The following is an 18,617-nucleotide window of genomic DNA, read 5'->3' on the forward strand; positions in this document are numbered from 1 at the left end:
GCACACAGCTCCTTAACCACTCCCCTGTGCCACTCCCTGCACACCCCCTGTGTCCCGGCACTTCTCCCACCACTGACAGCTGTACATCATGCAGCCACACAGGGAGCTGCACCGCTTGCCTGCCTGAATGCATGTATGTACCTGCATACAGCACATGTATAGATACGTGTGCATGTGAGAGAGGCATACACCTGTCTGTCTCCATATACAGTCTTTTGAAATTACTACATTTCATATCTCCTCCAGCCTCCAAGTGCTGTTTTCCTTTATCATTTATGGCTAAGGCTAGGAATGGCGCATTACAAACTCTCCTCAGTCAATTTTATTTACTGTAGTTTCAATCGGGATTATCAAAATCCTGTCGAAAGCTTTGGTCTCTACATTGATTCCATAACTAACAGCAGTTTGTAAAATCTATTGAAATCCAAGAGCTCTCTCTTGAAGTATGCCAGCTGCTTGAGCCTCGCTGGGTTCAAAGCGATCTGATCTGTAATTGTCCTCGTTGTGGAACTACGACATTGTCCTTTTCCAAAGGCAGTGACAGCCCTAGCATGCGCGTGTACCAGAGCGAAACCAAGACTCCCACCTCAGCAAGAGGGGCTAGAGACGCAGGGAGCGATTCAGTCGCTGCTGGTCGAGCTGAGCGGCAGGGGTTCCTCTCTGGTCCTCGGCAAAACCTGCTTTGAGCCCTGGGTTTGTGCGTCCCAGAACAGATTTCCCTAGCTTCTCGCTCCCTCGGGCTGGCTCCAGCTCTCGGTACAGCCCTTGCGGGACCAGCGAGTGGTGCGGGAGGCCGGGGATCAGCGGGAGCCGGTGTCGGCGGGGGGGCAGTGGCGGAGCCCCGCGCTGTGCCGTGCCCCGGCGCTGTGCTGTGCTGTGCCGTGTTGTGCCGTGCCCCGGCGCGGCGGTGCTGTGCTGTGCCGTGTTGTGCCCCGGCGCTGCGCTGCGCCGTGCTGTGCCGTGCCCCGGCGCTGCGGTGACGGGCGCAGCGCTTCCGCGCCTGCCGCCGCAGCCCTGCCCCCGCCGCCTGCGCGGCCGGCCCGGCCCGGCGGAGAGGCGGGGGGATTTCCAAGCGCCGGCGGCCTCGCCGCTTCCTCTCCTTGTTTTGCTTTCGATCTGGCCCTCTCTCCGCCCGGGCGGAGGCACTGAACTTTTAGTTTTGCTCCCGCGATTATTCAGCGCCTGTTTTCATTTCTATTTCGTGTCCCCTGGCAACGGCGGTAACCTTGAGGAATTATATAAGGGCCGCGAAAACGGGCCGGCAAGGTAATTTTGAATTGTTTTCTATTTTTTCTATTTATTCTTTTCTTCTTGTTTAATTTTAATTTAATTTTTTTTACCGCATTGCCGCCGTTTCCGTGTGCGGGGCACCGGGGGCTCCCGGGCAGATGCGCATCGGTTTTAAAAACAAAAGGTCGGGCTGCAGGGTCCGGGGCCGAGCCCGATTCCGCTGCTACATTTGAGACGGGGCGGGGGGGAAGGGAAGACGCGGGCGCGGCGAAGATGGAGCGGACGGGGGGTACCCGCCGCATCCCGGCTGGGGAGGGAGCTCGGACGCACAGACAAAGGCGGGGGCGTTGGATCGGGAGGGCCGCGGCGCGGCCCGGGCCGGGCCGGGCCGGGGGGCCCCGCACTTGTTGCGGGGCTGGCGGCTGCCGGTGGCTCCGACAGGGGAAGGGGAGCGGCGGCGGCGCGGGCGGAGGGGCCGCGGGCGGGGGTCGCTGCGCCGCGGGGGGGGCGCTGCCCGCGCGGGGGCCGGGAAGGGGCGTGGCCCTGCCCCCCCGCCCCGCCTCGCGGAGGGCCCGTTACACAAGCGGCGGGGCGGGGCCGCCGCCGCCCCCCGGCCCCAGCACCGCAACCCTCCGGGCCAGGGAGGGAGCGGGGGCCGGGGGCATCCCGGGATCCCAGCCTCGTGAGGGCACGGCAGCGGCAGTGCGGAGCGAGGAGATGGAGCGGGGCTGGGGGCGGTCAGGCCGCGGCGGGCGGGTTCCGCGGGAGCGGCGGAAGGAGGAAGTGGCGCGGCCGCTCGGTTCCCTGCAGGAACAGCCTCTGGCGCGGGCCCCGCGGCGCGGCCGCCTTTGCAGGCGCTGTCCTGCCCCACGCCAGCGAGCGGAGGGCCAAGCGCTGCATCTCTAACCCCAGAGGGAAGTTAGGAACCAGGATTTTCTTTGTGTGCAGTACGCAGGGCCAAGTTCCAAGCGCCTTGCGATGTCTGGGATTAAAGTTGCAAGTACCTGAAGGGTAGGATCCTTCGGTCCAGGGTCCCAGAGGTACTTAGGTCTTTAACTCACGTTTTGATTAGTGTGAGCTCTTAAACAGGAGAGTCTGTGTCTTAGCTTTACTTATTTAGACACAGAGCTCAGATAAAGGAGTTCCGGAGTACAGAACTTTCCTTCCGGTTAGTGTACAGTTGTAATTTATAGCCCACCTTACCGTGCTAAGGTCTTGCAGACAGCATTCTCTTGAAGGTACAAGCAGTTGTAAATGATGATCTCAGTTTCTGGAGATGAAATACGACATGTTTAAGTTTACAGTTATTTTATTTAAGTCTTAACAACCTTTGCAGAATGCATGTGTTAGTACCATAAAAAGAGAGTTGAGTGGAGCAGCAACATTTAAATTCACCCTAATAGACACAGTCACACAAAAGCAGCAGGACTGATTTGTGAGGCAGATGGTTTCAGTCTCAGTCGCAGTCTTTCGTTGTCACCAGCCACTTCTGATGCATCAGTGTCCTTCTTTGACCCCTGTTGGTAGCATGCCACGAGGAAATTAGTTCATGTGCCTCTTTCTTTTTGCTGGTAAGCCATGGTGGTAGGAGCTCCAACTCCTTAGACACGGTATCACTTCATTGTGGTCATGTGCCACACTGCAGCTCTTCAGTGAGGTAGAGGCACAGCAGGGTGTCAGCCTGCTGAGCCCTGTGTTATCTCTCTCAGGTTGGGGTCCCTGGTTGGCAGATGGCAGGTAGAGCAGTCAGTCATTATTATTGTTTGGCACATATATTAGCACTGCCACCCAGTTACTTGCTGATGACAGAAGTGACAGATTTTAGGAGATGTCAAGTCAGTCTCTAGAGAAGAGCTGTTCACCACACACCACGCTGTGTGGAAATGGGTAGCCAAGAGGTATGAGAAGTAACATGCAGGCTGTTAGGAAGGGGTGTCAAAGGCCCCATTCTCCACTGAGCAAAGGTCTTTGATGTCTGGGACCGAGTGGAGTTAGAGGCAGTTTTAATACAGAGTTGAAAAAATGATGAAGTAAAAAGGGTGCTAAGATTCAAGAGAAAATAAAGTATTTTTGGAATAAATAGAGTCTACATTAGAAGAATAGGCTTTATGTAAATAAATTTGCAGCCAGGCTATGTATGCCTTCAATAAAAACATGTACTTATATATACTGTATATATATTAATATATGTTTAAAAATCAAACAGTGGGAAAAAGCTGGTGGATGAAGAATGTAAAGTTTGCCATGACACATTCTCTCTTGAAGTGGTGCACCAGCTCCATGGTGTTAAAACATCTCCATGATAGAATACTTGGAATATCAAAAACTTTGTGGATGCATAGAGAGGACAGAGTAGCTTGCACGTGCATGATGTGGGAAACTTTTTGTTAAAGAGGAAATAACTGTTTGGGGAAGTAACACAGAGTCCCATGGCTTGATGTTCTAGGCCTGTATAGGAAGAGTAGAGAGATTAGGGCTATATAACCTAGATGTTGATAATAACTGTCATATATTAAGGGAGTGTAGAGAAGCTCCAAGAGTAGGAAATACTATCATTAATGGGAGGCCTCACTTGCCCCCATGTAGATTATATCATGGTCCAATATGAAATTTGCCCAGGTGCCAAAAAACCCTACTTTCTGGGTGTAGCTTGTACAGATTCTCTGGGGGTAACAACTCTGGACAAGGTACTGGCCAGCAAGAATTTTGTTCAGAATTTTGCATTCAAAATCCCAGCCAGCTCTGACGTGACAGGGATCATAATGTACTTAAATTCAATTTATGTTTTAGGAGCAGCAAAGGCAAGAGCTGTTGTGGCAGTGTTTAGTCTTCCAAAGTAGGTCTTCATATAGCGAGGAAAGAAATTAATCAAATGGTGAGATGTAGCCAAAAGTGTAAAATAGTTGCAAGTGGGATGTAATTCTTCAAACTAAACTAAACCATGACAGTCATCTGTCAAAAATACCAAAAAAGTTGAGCAGGCCAACAAGCAAAGTAAAGCAGCTCAGTACAGGTGAAAAGACGTCTTTCAAATGTTTTTTCTTCAAACGTGAAAGGTGGAAAAGAACATAAAATCTGTGTCAAGCACAATAAGGTAGGCTAAAGAGTCATGCTGCTAAAGGCATGGAAACAGTTAGAAAATACTCTGAATTGCATCAAACCCAGGAAGCCTGCTGATAAGTTATCCATGCATAGGAGGAGTGCCCAAGGAAGATAAAGTCAGCGGAAGAGTGAAACAAATTCTCTGAGCCTTGCTTCATCGAGAAAGAGTTTAAGGAGATTCTCTTGCAAGAGGCTTTCTATTTTTTTAAGGAGTGAACATGTCGGGGAAATTTTCCCAAAGCAAAGTGGCTGTGAGAGAGGGTATGAGAACAAACCATTGAGAAGGATGACGTATAAGGCAGGAGGTGATACTTGTTGCAGAGTTTTGAAACAAGCTAAATGGAAAGTTGCTGATATGTTGCCTCGTGTGTAACTCCCTGAGTAGGCCTGCCCTGGTGCTCTAGAAACAGAATGTAACAAATGAGCTGTCAGTTTTCCAGGGTTTCTGTGGGGACTGAGAACTCAAGGACGGGCATTTTCGGCTGATTGGTTGTTTGCCAGGGATTGGTGAATGGGACTAGTGAACATGGGTATAAATGTGAAACAGTGACAAAGACTAGGCCTGACTTTTGTTGCCAGGGCGTTGCCTGTCATGACTTCTAGCGTTCTCTGAAGGTATTGCTGAGCTGTTGTCTGGTTGATACAGTCCTTACTAAAGCAGGGCCTGTTTCAAGGTGGGATCAGTTTGCTTTGGGCTGTGCAGTCATGGCCAGTTTGCTCAATGAAAGGAGGTTGTACCCCTCACCCCAAGTCTTCCCAGGGTCTATGCCGTTCAAGGGATGGAGGAAGGGATAGGTGGGGATGTGACAAGTTTGCTGGTTGTATTAACTCATTTGGAGCATGAAAATCCCAAAGGCTGAACCACAAAGTCTGAAGAATCTTGTTTTGAAAGTCTGGATGTAAATTTGCAGATGAAGTTCAGTAGAGACCAATTTCAGTGTAATGCACGTGGAAGGATTTGCAATTCTTATTTCCTGTCCACAAAATGAAGTGTGAACTGACTTTCTACTCAGGAAAAAATCATACAACATATATAATCAAATGAAAAAATAAGCTCTCTGCCAAGATGTGGCTAATAAAGGACAGGACAGGTTAGAAATTATTAGGAAGGAGTTAAAAAAAGAAATAGAAAACACCATCGTGCCTCTACAAATCCATGTTGGTCCCCTCTCCTGATTCAGGAAGTAGTGGAAGTTGCTGAGCTACAGAGGAGGATGTCAAAGATCATCAAGGGTATGAAGGAGCTTTTGTGAAAGAGTAAGTAGCTTGGAAAAGAAGTGACTGAAGGGGCCATGGGGATATTCTTTAAAATCACTAGTGTCATGAGGAAAGTGAAAAGGTAAGATAAATGAGACCCAAATAAAACAATTGGGAGGCCACTTCAAAACAACAGGTGTTTGTCCTGCAATACGTGAATTGGGGTGCTCACAGTCACTGCATGTATGTCGGGAGTTTACTCAGGTTCATGAGTGATTAGGCAGTCTGTGGGAGAGAAACTTGCTGTGCAACTTAGCAGTCAGGACAGTTCAGTATCAAATTCTGGGCACTGACTGCTGACAGAGAATTACTGCAGATGCTGATCAAGTATTGTTGCTGAAAACTGCTAATAGAAACTTGCACTGAGAAGCATGAACTATAGTGCATTTGCAGATAACAGAGAGAGGCAAGGCCACATATTGCCCTTTGCTATGTGAAACTTGTAGCATAAGATTTTATCAAACTTCCAGGGGAAAAAAAAAAGTCTATGATGATCCTGTTTAATTTGGGCTTACTACCCTAGCCCTCGTTAACCCTACACCAGGTTAAGTCAGGTTAAGTGTATCCTGTATGCATTTAGCATTGCATTGGAACAGTACCCCTGCAAAATTCCTCTGACATTTGCAGGATTAGAACCTCAGCTTGTATTTTGTGCATCATATATTGAACGTCATAGTCCATTTCTAGGTAAAGATACAAAACTAATCACGTGTTACTCTTGCTTATCTCTGTGTCTCATTTGTAAAGATTGCTCTTTTGAAACTTGATTCTTCAAAGGCCTACAATTATTGGGATATTGAGGGCATAAACCATAAGACAGTGTTTACAGAAGTTTTATTGTAGCTTGTGCTACTACAAACTGTGATTAGTGCAAGACATTTTCTGTTTCGTCCTTTGAGATCTCAAGTGCAAAACAAAACAACAAATAAGTAAGCTGAAAAGATTCTGGGTACAGTAAATGAGAGGAACAGATTTGTTAAGTTGCATATTCCTCATGTATGAATAACATTATGCAAAAAATCATTTGGTGTAATTAAATAATTTCCTCTTGGGGTTTTTTGGTTTTGGTTTGGTTTGGGTTTTTTTCAGAAGTTTTATTGGAACTGTATGAAGGTTCTTCCTTGTATTGACTATGTGTAAACTCTTGTGTTAAGATTAAAATAGCCACTAATAAGAACTGAAACCAACAATTAACAGTTAGTGGAAAGGAATCCATGTTAACAGTTTAGAGTTTAATGTCAGTCTATATGTATGTAAATATATATATGCAGATATACATATCTATGTATCTACATGTATATAAATACATAAAATTAAGATACTTTGTGTATAGCATAAATAATACATTGTACAGCGCATACTTCTTATTGATAAACTGTGAAAAGGTTTTAAAACTTGCTCTTATGGTTAGTGCTGGATATGTTTTCAATTTCTTGGAAGCTCATGTAAAATATCTGGTTTTTTGAATAACCTAGAGAAGAAAGAAAGAAGTGGTAAGCAGTACAGTAATGTTTGGTTTCTTAATTCGTAATAAATTGCAACCCCAGCTTCCTGTATGCTGGAAATCTTCTGATCCCCTTGTTTGCTTGGGAGCAGATTGCATTAAATCAAGTACAGTAGTCTTTAGGACAAGGCAAACATTTTATCTTGTTGCAGCTTGGACACCCATCCAGGAGCAAATCTGCCTGCATGTGGCATGTTGTTTCACCCCAGGTGCAGAATTTAAATTTTAACTCTTAAGTTATTTTAACATTCTATTGTTTCTATGTAGGTTGCTATCTTTCAAGATAAGGTTGGAAGTAATAACTTTCATATTCCTGTCTCTTAAAAAATAGGACAGGTTGCTGTTTGTTGGTTTTTCAGCTAACCTTGACAGGCTTGGTTTGTAGCTCCCAACATATTTCTGGTGTTAGGAATGGCGTTAAGGTGCGTCAAAACTGTTTAAATTTGTCCTTTGTCTTGAACTGCACGTGACAGTGGATGTTGTCTAACCATTTCCCTTTTGCTGTAAAATTATTTTAAGTACTTTTTAAAGACTTAGATACTTAACATTATTACAGCACAAAAGAAGGAAGGGTTGCTTACGCATTTGGTTTTGAAAAGTGTGACCTGTGGTTAAGTTCTGCTTTCTGATATGTATGGAGGGGTATATGTGACTTGAAGGGCCTGGTAAGTGCACAGAAGACAAAGCCTGTACTGTACTATTTCTCTTGATATTGAATATTGCTTGACACCATTCCAGTCAAGCCTCTTACAGCTTTATCTAAGCAAGATAATGCCTTTGTTGTTTAATAAATTAAGGTAGCAATAAATTTAGCTCTTTATGTGCATTTCATGCATATATTTATAACACATTTAGTGCATGATGTGGGCTTTTGTGCATTTGATGTACTGGCTGCTCTTTTAAGGTGTTTTGTTGAATCCTGTAAATGGCTTTATATGCAACTGAAGCATGACTCAAGTGGAAAATACTGAAGTATTGAATTTAATTGGATGAGGCATATAAATCTGTAAAATCAAAACTAAACAGCCCCACCCCAAAACACTTTCCAAAATTGTGACAGCATCTTAAAAAGTTTATATAAAATAAAAATAATTCTGCAGTAGGAAAACAGGCAGGATAGGAGAGTAATGTTTTTAAATTACTGAAAGCTTGCCTGCAGCATTTGAAATCCCAGCAGTGTTACATGAAAAAGATGAAAGCAAAACTTGGGGATAAAATTGAAACCAAATATAAACAAAAGTGAAACCAACTCCATTGGTTTTCATTTCCCAGTTGGCAAAAATGAAAGAATAAACACAGAGGAAAGAAGCATGAGAACTGAACTTGAAAAATTAATTCAGTTTTACCATTTATTTAATCTGTCATCTAAATTTGACTGCTGCATGGCAGCACTCCCTTAGCAAACTACACAACAGAGGGTAGGGGCTGCACTCCTGGTTTATCCGGGTACCACTTTTCACAGCCAGAGGTTTGGGCAATGGCCCTGCAGTAGGGGAAGTGGCATCTTTTTCAGTCACGGAAGTGCCGTTTTGAAATGCTGTGGCAAACACGTACACAAAGTACAGTGGAAGTGATGACATCCAGGAGGATGAAAGGGAGTCAGTCATTCAGCTGGCCAGAGCACTTGAGCTTTAGTCATGTTGAGATTCGAGTTGCTAATAGGATTGGGTATAAAATACATGGTGGGCTTTTTTTTTGCATCCCACCTTTGGAGTCATCCACTTACATCTGGGGCAGATCAACAGTAACCAAAGATGTAATCCGGTATCAGCTTTGCTGATGGCACGAAGTGACTGTGAATGGTTTCACTCAATTTCCACAGATCAGTCAGCAGCTAGAATGTACTTTGTGACCTTGAGAACTATGTGATGAATTAGTCAAAAGATGGCCAAACACTGGATGGCTGTGTAATCTCAAATGAATGTCCTTCGCCTATTTAGAGATGCACGCTCCAGGCCTGTATCGAAAAAAATTGGGTGTTGATGAGAAGCTTGGACAATCTCTGCTCTGCTAAAGCTGTACTGGGGTGAAATGAAAGACTTTAATTCCAGAGGTCTAATTCTCACACACTTGAACACATTGCATTCAGGCATATAAAAACTAAATTCTCTGGATGCCAAAACAATTCTGGAGATTTGAGATTGATGAGGGAAGCCAAAGAAGTCTAGCTTTTTTTAGTTTAATAATATTTATGCAGCTTAAATGAGAAATGAAGATGAGTTGAGTTGTCTCACTCTAGGTCAGTAGTATTTTAGGAAACTTCCGAGATAGAAACAGCTGCTGCAGATCACAAAGTTAGGCTGTCTAATTGCTGTTGGTCTGTGGTCAACACAAAAACTTTAAATTAAAAGCACATTTTGCAACCCATCCTATTAAGTATTCATATCTTGTATGTCCTGTGGCAGAGGAAAGAGTAGCATTTTTAGAAAAAGGAGCATAGATCGAATAATTTCAACCAGCATAAGTACAAGCATTTTATACTTAGTACACCCTAGGTGCAAGCCCTTCAAATGTGTGTACAAGAGAAAGACATTTCTCTCTTAAATTCTCCAGTGTCAAGCAATATCTCTCTAATAACTAATTCAATTTATTATTTGTGCTCCACACATCTGCTTCTTTCATGGTGCTGTTTTTGTAACTGTAAATAGTTCATGTGACAGACAAGTTTCCAGCCCACAGTGTGGGTGATTCAGAGGATCCCAGCCCCCAAGTCTGTGCCTGCCATGATCTGTCTGTAAAGAAAGTGTCTAAGTAAGCATGAGAGGGTTTTTTACAAATCCAAACTTGTGTATACTTTTCATGACTACCTTTTCTTAGAAGTAAAGGAGAAATTGCTTTGCTGAAAGGGCTGGGTCTGCTTCTCTCAGTGAGGTTAGGCAGAGGTAGTTTATGTCTTTTGCTGCCGGATCTGGGTGCTGTGCTAGCGATTAGAAGTTTGGGTAGCAAAGGTGTAGTTGTGGGTTAGCTATTAACTTCAGTGGTAGAAACTGCCCTTGCCCAGACAATAAAATGAAAGCTTTAAGCAAATATTAAATCGCACTTTAGTGTAGTGTACAAATAGTTCTTGCTGTGTGTTGCAGAACAGTGTGTTATACAAACAAAGGTAGCTGTGAGAAACAAGCCAAATCCAAGCAAGGTGGATTACATCAGGTGCAGGTCATGGCCGGTGAACGTGAAACTCTTCCTTGAACACATTTCTCAGTGTTTGCTATCTGGAATAATTTTTTTCTGTATCCCTTGAGTGCTTCTAAAATGTCTTTGTCTTCTTGCAGTCCTGTGTGAGCCTCACAAGCCATCAGTGAGGCAACAATGAGATTAAGCACTTTTCTTTTACAATGGCTCTTTTCTGATGTATAGCACCCTATAAAGCACTCATCCTGTACTTAGGCAAAGGAATGTTAAGCAGGACACTGAGATAAAGGCTGCCCAGGCTTTAAAAGGTACTCTCACAGTTTAAGATCCTGATCTTGCAGGTATGCGCATGCATAATTTTCCACTGCTTTCAGAGGGATCCATGTAGTAAAAGTGCTCTTAAAAGTTTTAGGGATGTCTCCTGTAAACCTAGAGATCATGAGAATGCAGTGGTCTAACAGAACCATGCCCTTGAGTTGCATCAGTGAAGTGATTCTTTATAATGGTTTGAGCTTTAATAGCCTTCTCGTTTTCAGCGGGCTGGAAAATTCTTTATGTATCAGGTGTCAAATGCTGAGCTTTCCTGGCAGCTTTAAAGAACACGCAAAGTTTGTCTTCCATGGATTCCAACTGACACAGCTAAGCAGCAGCAGCAATTACGTGCGGGTATTCAGGAGTGGATTCACATGGAAGCGCTTAATCCAGAATAAAATTGATTATTTTGAGGATAACTGCTCCTCAATGCAAGGAATTAATTACTCCCTGACAGCCATGCCAGCAAATCTCTTGTTGTAAACAAGCCCCTCCCAAACTTATCTGAGTGAAATACAGGAAAGTCACCACCTCTCTTCTAGGCAGCATTTGAGAGAAAAATATTTAAAATCCCAGATACTGAGGACAAATCAGTCATGAGATGTAACACAAACCTTAAGACGAAAACAAATCAGGTATTGGATTGATTATTAATAATCATTTTATCTCTGGTTTTGAGACTCTAGGAGGAGGTGACAAGGGAAGTCTTCTGCAGTTGCATGCTGTAGAGTGTCTCTTGTACAGATGTGTTTTCATCCTGATGCCACCAGTATCTGGTGTTTCCCATCTTCACTCCCTGTAAGACCTGAGAAACAAATGAAAGAAACCCCCAGGAAACAAAGTATTCTTTTAAAGCTGAAACTGATGCAATAATTTTGTATTGTCAACACTTGCAGACATCAATGTGTGTGCAAATGATCGTCGTGGTAAGGATACTTCAGAGATGATCTTTAGCAATCTGTTAAAAGCCTGGCCCAAATTCCCAGCTGATGTAGGTTGCTGCAATGCCAGAGAAGTGAACGTGCTCAGCCACAGACATCGTGTTCTTCAAGTGTGATGATAGTGTTCAACACAGGAGCCAGTGCAAGGAAATTTCATTGTGGGTATTGAGAGGCTGAAGCCTTGCTTCATTATGGCTAAGTCCAGAAGCAAAAAAAGAGCAACCTTCTGGGTTTATTGTATTAAAATGAGATGGCTTTTCTTCAGTGAACTTCTAGTCTACAAATCCAAGGGTTAACTTTAATGAGGCCTGAGATCACTGCAAAATAGCAACTCCTGTCTTTGCTGCTGAGGGAAAATAAGCTCTGCATGGAAACCAAAGAGTCTGTTTTGATGTGTAACATCTGAATCCCAGCCAGGGCACATTAACACCCTTTGGGTGGAACAGAAATGCTGTAGAGCTGATGAAACAGACTCTATATACAGTATGAGTTCTCACTGTACATTTTCGTGAGCATGTTTAACATGCAGTCTGTAATGCTGATTTCAATACGTTTGAGTTATTTTTGCCTTTGTTTTATTTGGTTGTTGTTCTGTTTTCAGGGAAAGTCAGGTTGGTTGTTTTTTGCCCTCTGTTTGTACCTTAAGGATAAAAGGGCTTTTCTTCATTCTACTTTGTGTATCTTTCTTGGGAACAGCAGCAGGAGAGGAGTGCATGCTCAATACTTCCCTCCTCCTCCATCTGCCTTGCAGTGAGGTGGACACAACCTGGACACTGCATTGCAGAGCCTTGGAAAGTTGCGTAGCTGTTGCTAGCATGAATCTGTCATGCAGAAGCCTGGTTTCCCAGGTTTTTCACCACCCCACAAAGCTTTCCTCTTAGCAGCCATAGCCTGGTTGTGGTTCTGCCACATTTTGTTTGGGAAACTAGGGAAACAAGTGAAGTATTGCCCAGTGGTTGCCAGCACAGGTTCTTCTTAATGGCCAGGGCATGTCTTACACCAGTCTGACCAGGACCTGTGCTCTCCCACCCTGCCTGTTGTCCAATTCTTGGCTTTCTGGCCTGTGTTGATGAAGTTGCCTCCTTCCTGCAGGCACCGGAGAAAATAAGGTACCACCTTTCCTGGCTGCAGTGAACTCTTTCTTGGTGATGGGCAGGAAGGACATAGTCTTTTCTGCAGTCAACAAAACATTAGGAAAGAGCAAGAAAAATACTGCCATTGCTACAATGTGGATCAAGAGTTACAGACAACACAGGAGCAATTGACCATGGTGAATACTTTAAGGAAGCTCATGGCAAGAGGTGCTTAGTGAGAAGCAAACCTGCCAGTGATGTTTCCCCCATCCCTCCCTGTTCAACAGGGCATCACTGACAGAATAATGGTAAGGAAAAAGAGGCACTATTACATGCAGTTTAAAAGACCAAAGAGGGTAGGTTTTGCTTTCTAACTAGCTATGAATCCAGAAAGTCTGGTTTTTATGGGTTTTCTTGCTTCAAATCTGTTTTCTAAGCAAGGATTTCATTTTTAACCCGTAACCCCTGTACCTCTAAGAATGGCAATGCCCACTTTTCCTCATTTACTACTCTTTAATGAAGTGTTTTGCTGTTGGTTCCAAAAAAAGATATGGATATTTGCATAATTTGGGATTATCAGAAAGAAGGCATGTTCTGCAGCACCTGTGGTAAGATTCTCCTCCACCTCATGGCAGATGGAAAATGTACCAGGCAGAGGTTTTGTCTCCTCACAGACTGTGGGGAGGGGGATTTCAGGTGTCCACAGTCAAAGCAGCTGAGTAAAGCGCATTTCTATTGCTCTTTCAGCATCAATCTCAGATTTCTGAAGTAATTCTGAGCAGCTGAGTCTACCAGGTTTTCTTATCTGGGAGAAGGCTCTATACCTCTGATGAACTTGACTTTGGAGCAGGGCTTTGCTCAGAGTACAAATGGTTAAATCTTTGCAAGTAGTATTCACAGCAGAATAGCTGAAAAAGGTGGTCATATAAGCAAAATCCTGTATGAAGGAAGAGTTCAGTCTGTGACCAAAGAGCAGAATTTTGCTCCAAGTACTGTTCTTTTAAAAAAGATCATGTTTCCTTGTATGCTGGAACAGTCTTGGCGCAGACACAAATACAGAACCCAGTTCTCTGAATCCTAAAATTAGCGTATGGTCTCGTTTCAGCATATCTCTTTGGTCACATGGGATGATTGATGCTTTTCTTAATTCCATCAGCCTTAGCAAACAAAGGGAATAGTTTAAAAGTTTATCAGCAAAGCACAAGTAAAGATAACTTCACCAAAAAAAAAAAAATAATTGCTGGTTCTGTATTTGCAGAGAAAAGATAAATCGATACCATGAAATATTCTGTACATGTCCTCTGAGGAACAGATGTTTTTCCACAGCTTTGAGCAAAGGCTGTGACCTATGTCACAAATGTGCCTCCAAGATCTTATCCCACCTTAAATTTTCACAACCATTAATAATATTTCCATATACTGACAAATCTTTAAACCAGGTACTTTGTGATAGGGAAAGAAGAACTGCTTTTCTGGCTTTTTTTTTTTTTTTTTTTTTTTGTTTTGTTCCACAGAAATATACTTTTAAGAAAGTACCCACAGGCATAGAGTAGCTTCTGTTTTTGGGATAACCTTTTCAGTTATCCAGATGCTGCCAGAGTGAAACTGAAGGAAAGAGAACATCGTGTACTGCTCAGATGTAATGCCTGCCATGCCATTGCTTTCACTTTCTGTCTACAACTGCTGTAATTCTAGTGAAGAGCTCTTCATTCTCAAAGGTTACACTTTCTGTATGGCAGGAGTGTTATCTCTGTCAAGGAAAAAAAAAGTCAGACTTACTAGAATGTTCTAGTGGAGAGCAGGGAGGACTACAAGCTCTTTATCAAACATTATGGAGTGAAAATATGTGTATATGCAGATTGCAACCAGTTTATACCTTGTTGGGGAATAGCCTTTACCATGTTCTTGAAGTTTCTAGTTGCAAAAAATAGGCTGAACTGACCACAGAACTAGCACAAATAGTGCAGTAATTAAAGCTTCAAAGAAGATCAAAATAATCCCTCCATAAACTGTGGTGGCAGCCCATGCATGGGCCATGCTTCTTGTATGGGAAAGGGTCTTCACAGGCTCCCAGTGGCCTCCCCCTCCATGCAAATGCCAGTGATTGGGGCTGATGTCTTGCCCACTTGCTGCTGGCTTGGGAATAATTTTTTTTGATGACTTAATGTCAATTGGTATATTTAAGCTCCCACCCCCAAAACAGAAAATGCCCCTGACTGTGGCACCCTCTGATACTGAGACGGGTGGTAAAAAGAGCAAGAAAAGGAAAATTACATTTATGGAGCTACCAGTGTTAATATATTTGTAGGAGGCATGGTTAAAAATACTGGTTCTTGAAGACTGGCTGTCTTATTAAGAATGTCTTACTAAGAATCATAAGGTGATACCCTAGCAGGTAGTCCTACTTACAATGTCTAAATGAGCTTCTCTTTTCAGATAGGGCAGGAAAATGCTTTCCAAGGTTCCATCTGGAGTTGACTGTGTTTCCTGGTGATTATTCTTCCTTTCGTCCTCCATGAGACAGTGATAAACCAGAAGAAAACACAAACAGGAATTATTTTCAACATAATGCCAGAAAGACTCCAACACTGGGTCTCTGGGAGTATTAAGTGTTTTCCTGTGCTCTCTGCAAAGAGATTCTGGGGGTCAGTAGCATCCAGATTTAAAGCTGTTGTCTAAAAGCACAGGAACAGTTTTGGATTAAGGGGTTTCTCCCTGTCCTTCCCACCTGCTCCTTCCCACTCCTATGCCAGAGTGCCTTCCTCTCTTGTTTGTGCTGTCATGTGTGCCTTTGAGCAGGATGGGAGCCATGGTCCAGGTTCAAACAGATAAAAGAGACCCCACAGAAAGAGGTGTTGCTTGTGAGCCTGCTAAGTTCCTGGACTTATTCAGAAAGCTGCCTATGCAAAGAGTAGTGCTAGCATGCAGCAAAACTGGGATGGGACTGAAGGGTGATGGAATGATGGAGTACGAGGTGCTTCTTTGCCACTGGTGGAGCTGCTGCTGCTCCTTCCCTCTGCAGCCCCATCTGGCTCTGCTCCTCTCCCTGGCTACCTCCACCCATGGTCTCTGCAGGGTGGAGGAAGATGGTGTCAAGTGACCCAAGGCAGTCATTAAGCCATTTTCCTCCTGGTTAACCAGAGTGTGAAGGTTCAGGCAAAAGTAACCAGGCTTCTGGAGAGGTTTGCTTAGGCCAGCGAATGGGTACCCACAGCTCAGGAGATCATGGTAGTGGTGAAGCCAGTGAGAACTGGATGCCTTGACAGCTCTGAAAATACTATTATACATGCACTTGCCCCCAGTACAGAAAATACCACTGGCTGCATGTAGCTTCTTCTAGGTGTGAATGTGCAGGGGAAGTGCAACATTAAGGCTGACCAGGAGTGGGAGGTAGGTGCATAAGTGCATTAATTTTAAAGCCTGCTCCACATTACAAATGTTGATGTTTTGTTTTCCATAAAAAGATCGACTGTTTCTGCTTTTTTTCTTTCATCTGGGTAAACACTGGAGAGAGGCTGGCAAGAAACTTGACATGCCTGCTGTTTTGTAGGGCTCACCTTAGTTTCTGACTTTGCAGGTTTGTTTCATATTTGATACATTCTGTTGGATGGTGAAGCTGGCATGGTGTTAGGCAATGACCCCTGAAACTTTACATGATTTTGCTGCCTATTTCGGAGCATTTCAAAGGTCTTTACAAACTGCAATAATTCTTAATGTCAGGTGATTGAGTCTGTACTCACTGATGGATGGACTCTAGGTTCTCCCACCTGGAGCCAGTGGAATAAGGCTTCAAGTGCACCCAGTAATGCCATTTATGGACAGACAGGAGCTACTTTAAAGGCACTGCAGAAGCTGATGTTTCTTTCTGTACAAATAAATCATGCATTTGACAGCTCTGGATGGAGATATGGCACCTTTATTTCCCACAGGCAATTACTCAGTAGAGTTGAGTTGGTATTTTCATCAAAAGGATGTTGTTGATATGCAACTGCCAAAAACCGTGCTACATTTTAACACCATTGTGGTCAGTGCTGTCCTGAGGCAAACAGGTCTGCGAATGTCTTCTGAAGACATCCAGCTTTATTTTCATCAGCATGTGCTCTTAGAGGAGCATGGGGTGGGGGTTGTGTTTTGATGAGCAGAAGCATGGCTGTACTTGTCCCTCTGTGAAGGACGTAACTCCAGAACTCACTGTTCCCTCCAGCTGAACATCCTTGTAGGATTATTTTTAGCTGGGTTTGAATTTATTTTCAGATGAACAGGTCTTGGGAGTCACTCCTCCCTTCTCACAAGCCAAACTTCTCTCTTGATTACCTTGGATTAATTTGTCTTAGTGTGGGTGATGGATGTGAAGGTGTGTGTTGATGGCTGCAGTTGCTAATCCCAGAGGAATCCCAGGGTGCCAAAAAGATGAGCACCTCTCTTCAGCATCTGCAGGGGAGCAGCTAGGGAAGCCCCCAGGGATGTGGGGGGGAACAGACAGGCTGGCTCAACTCTGCCGTTTTGGGCAAGACTGGCTTCCTTGCAGTAGCGACTGTCAGGAGCTTTCTCATTTCCTGAAGTGTATTGCTTTTGCACAAAGGCAGCTTCTGTTTCTTCCATGTTGCCTGTCCCAAGTGGGATTCGTTGCTGCTGCTTTCAAGATGACTTTTCTGCCTTCTGTCTAATTTGTTCATTCAGATGGGCTTGAAATTTGTCTTAGGGGCTCATTATCCAGAAGATGAGTCTGACTGCTAAATGGGAACACTCATATTGAATGTTGAATCTGATGCACCGTGTTTCCAGGAACTGTCCCGAAGTGCATGCATACTTAAAAATACCTTACAAAGAAATGCATCTGTTGCAGATAATTATTTCTTCCTTGTCAGACAAATAAAAATTTATTCATGTTTTTAGTACATTGCCACTTGGATCTTTCAGCTTTGACTCAAACTGTAGTAGGGGAAGATGGTAGAGATCTGTACACATTCTACAACCTGGATGAGGATTGTTGCTGCCAATGGGAGGGGGATGCAGCAGCACAGCCAGCTGTTTGCCACCAACCTGGGGGCTGAGAAAACTGTACCTGCATCACCCTAGCCCAGAAAACATCTTGCCTCTTACACAGAGAGGGGATATGCACAAGGCCTTGTCCACTGTTGAGTTCCTGGGGCTGGCTGGTTTTTCCTATCTGAAGAGAGCCTGAAGGGAGCTGAGCGGTTGCAACCATTTTCTGAGCTATTTTAGATATTTGTAGTTACAGCACAGGCTGCAGCTGAAGCACAAGTGACCAGCTCCCCACAGTAGTAAACAAAATACCAGTACGTTTGCTAAGAGATTAGTGTGAGCATGGCTGCTGGTAAATTCCCTGAACACATCAAAGAACCTTATTGTTACATTCAGGTTTTAATTCCTTATTAGTTTCAGGAAATACATGTCCTCAGAGCAATGAGAGGAAACTTCGAAAGTTTTTCTTCCTCTTGTGCTGGGTGTGGGCTCGGTACTGCCTAATTGTTAGTCTGTCCCATGCCTGTACTCCCATAGGAAGCGAGAACAAACCCATTTACATTTGTGCCATTGCTGTGTGCTTTCAAATTTTTCTTTTTCTCTTCTATTTTTAAGATCAAAGGTGACAAGAATAGTGGAGCAGAGAAGTTAAGAATGATGCAGAGAACACAGATGTGAAGAGCAAAAGAGAGAGGAAGGAGCTGAGCCCGGTGCAGTGGGGGCAAGGAGAAGCAGCAGCCTAAATGCAAGTACTTAAATGTGGAAATGATGGGTTCCAGGCTGCTTAACAGGCATTTAATGCCTTGCTTTAATCTGCATCTAGTGCCAGTTGGCACTTTCAAAAGGGTGCCTAAGATAAGTTAATGTTTTTAAAATTTTCTGCCTCAGGTTCAAGACTTTGGACTCTTATGTCAATAATTTACAGCTCTAAACAGGGAAGTGGCGTCAGGGTCACGTGTGCATGTGTGAGAGAGAGACAGAGAGAAAAAGAAGTCAGTTTGAGTCTTAGCTGGATAGTATAAGGTGGTGTAGTGCAGCTGAGGGGTGTGTGAAGCACTCTCTTCATAGCTGAACAGCATT

At 43.9% G+C, this 18,617-nt stretch overlaps 1 protein-coding gene across 1 annotated transcript; it reads left to right on the forward strand.

Annotated features, from left to right (window-relative positions):
- Positions 1-291: 291 nt before the first annotated feature.
- LOC116444731 lies at positions 292-18,281 on the forward strand. Its single transcript, XM_032110404.1, has 3 exons — positions 292-403; positions 651-1,266; positions 18,153-18,281. Exons 1-3 carry the CDS (start codon positions 292-294, stop codon positions 18,187-18,189), a joined length of 765 nt encoding a protein of 254 aa, XP_031966295.1. The 3' UTR covers positions 18,190-18,281.
- Positions 18,282-18,617: the final 336 nt, after the last annotated feature.

Source organism: Corvus moneduloides, chromosome 5 (assembly GCF_009650955.1).
Source record: "Corvus moneduloides isolate bCorMon1 chromosome 5, bCorMon1.pri, whole genome shotgun sequence".
NCBI lineage: Eukaryota > Metazoa > Chordata > Aves > Passeriformes > Corvidae > Corvus > Corvus moneduloides.

Excerpts from the sequence above, each read along its gene's own strand:
- LOC116444731 (XM_032110404.1), top strand. The coding sequence starts at position 292 with ATGGCGCATTACAAACTCTCCTCAGTCAATTTTATTTACTGTAGTTTC. Across the intron at positions 404-650 it reads TGATTCCATAACTAACAGCA|GGGTTCCTCTCTGGTCCTCG; the intron begins GTTTGTAAAATC and ends GCTGAGCGGCAG. Across the intron at positions 1,267-18,152 it reads CGCGAAAACGGGCCGGCAAG|ATCAAAGGTGACAAGAATAG; the intron begins GTAATTTTGAAT and ends TCTATTTTTAAG.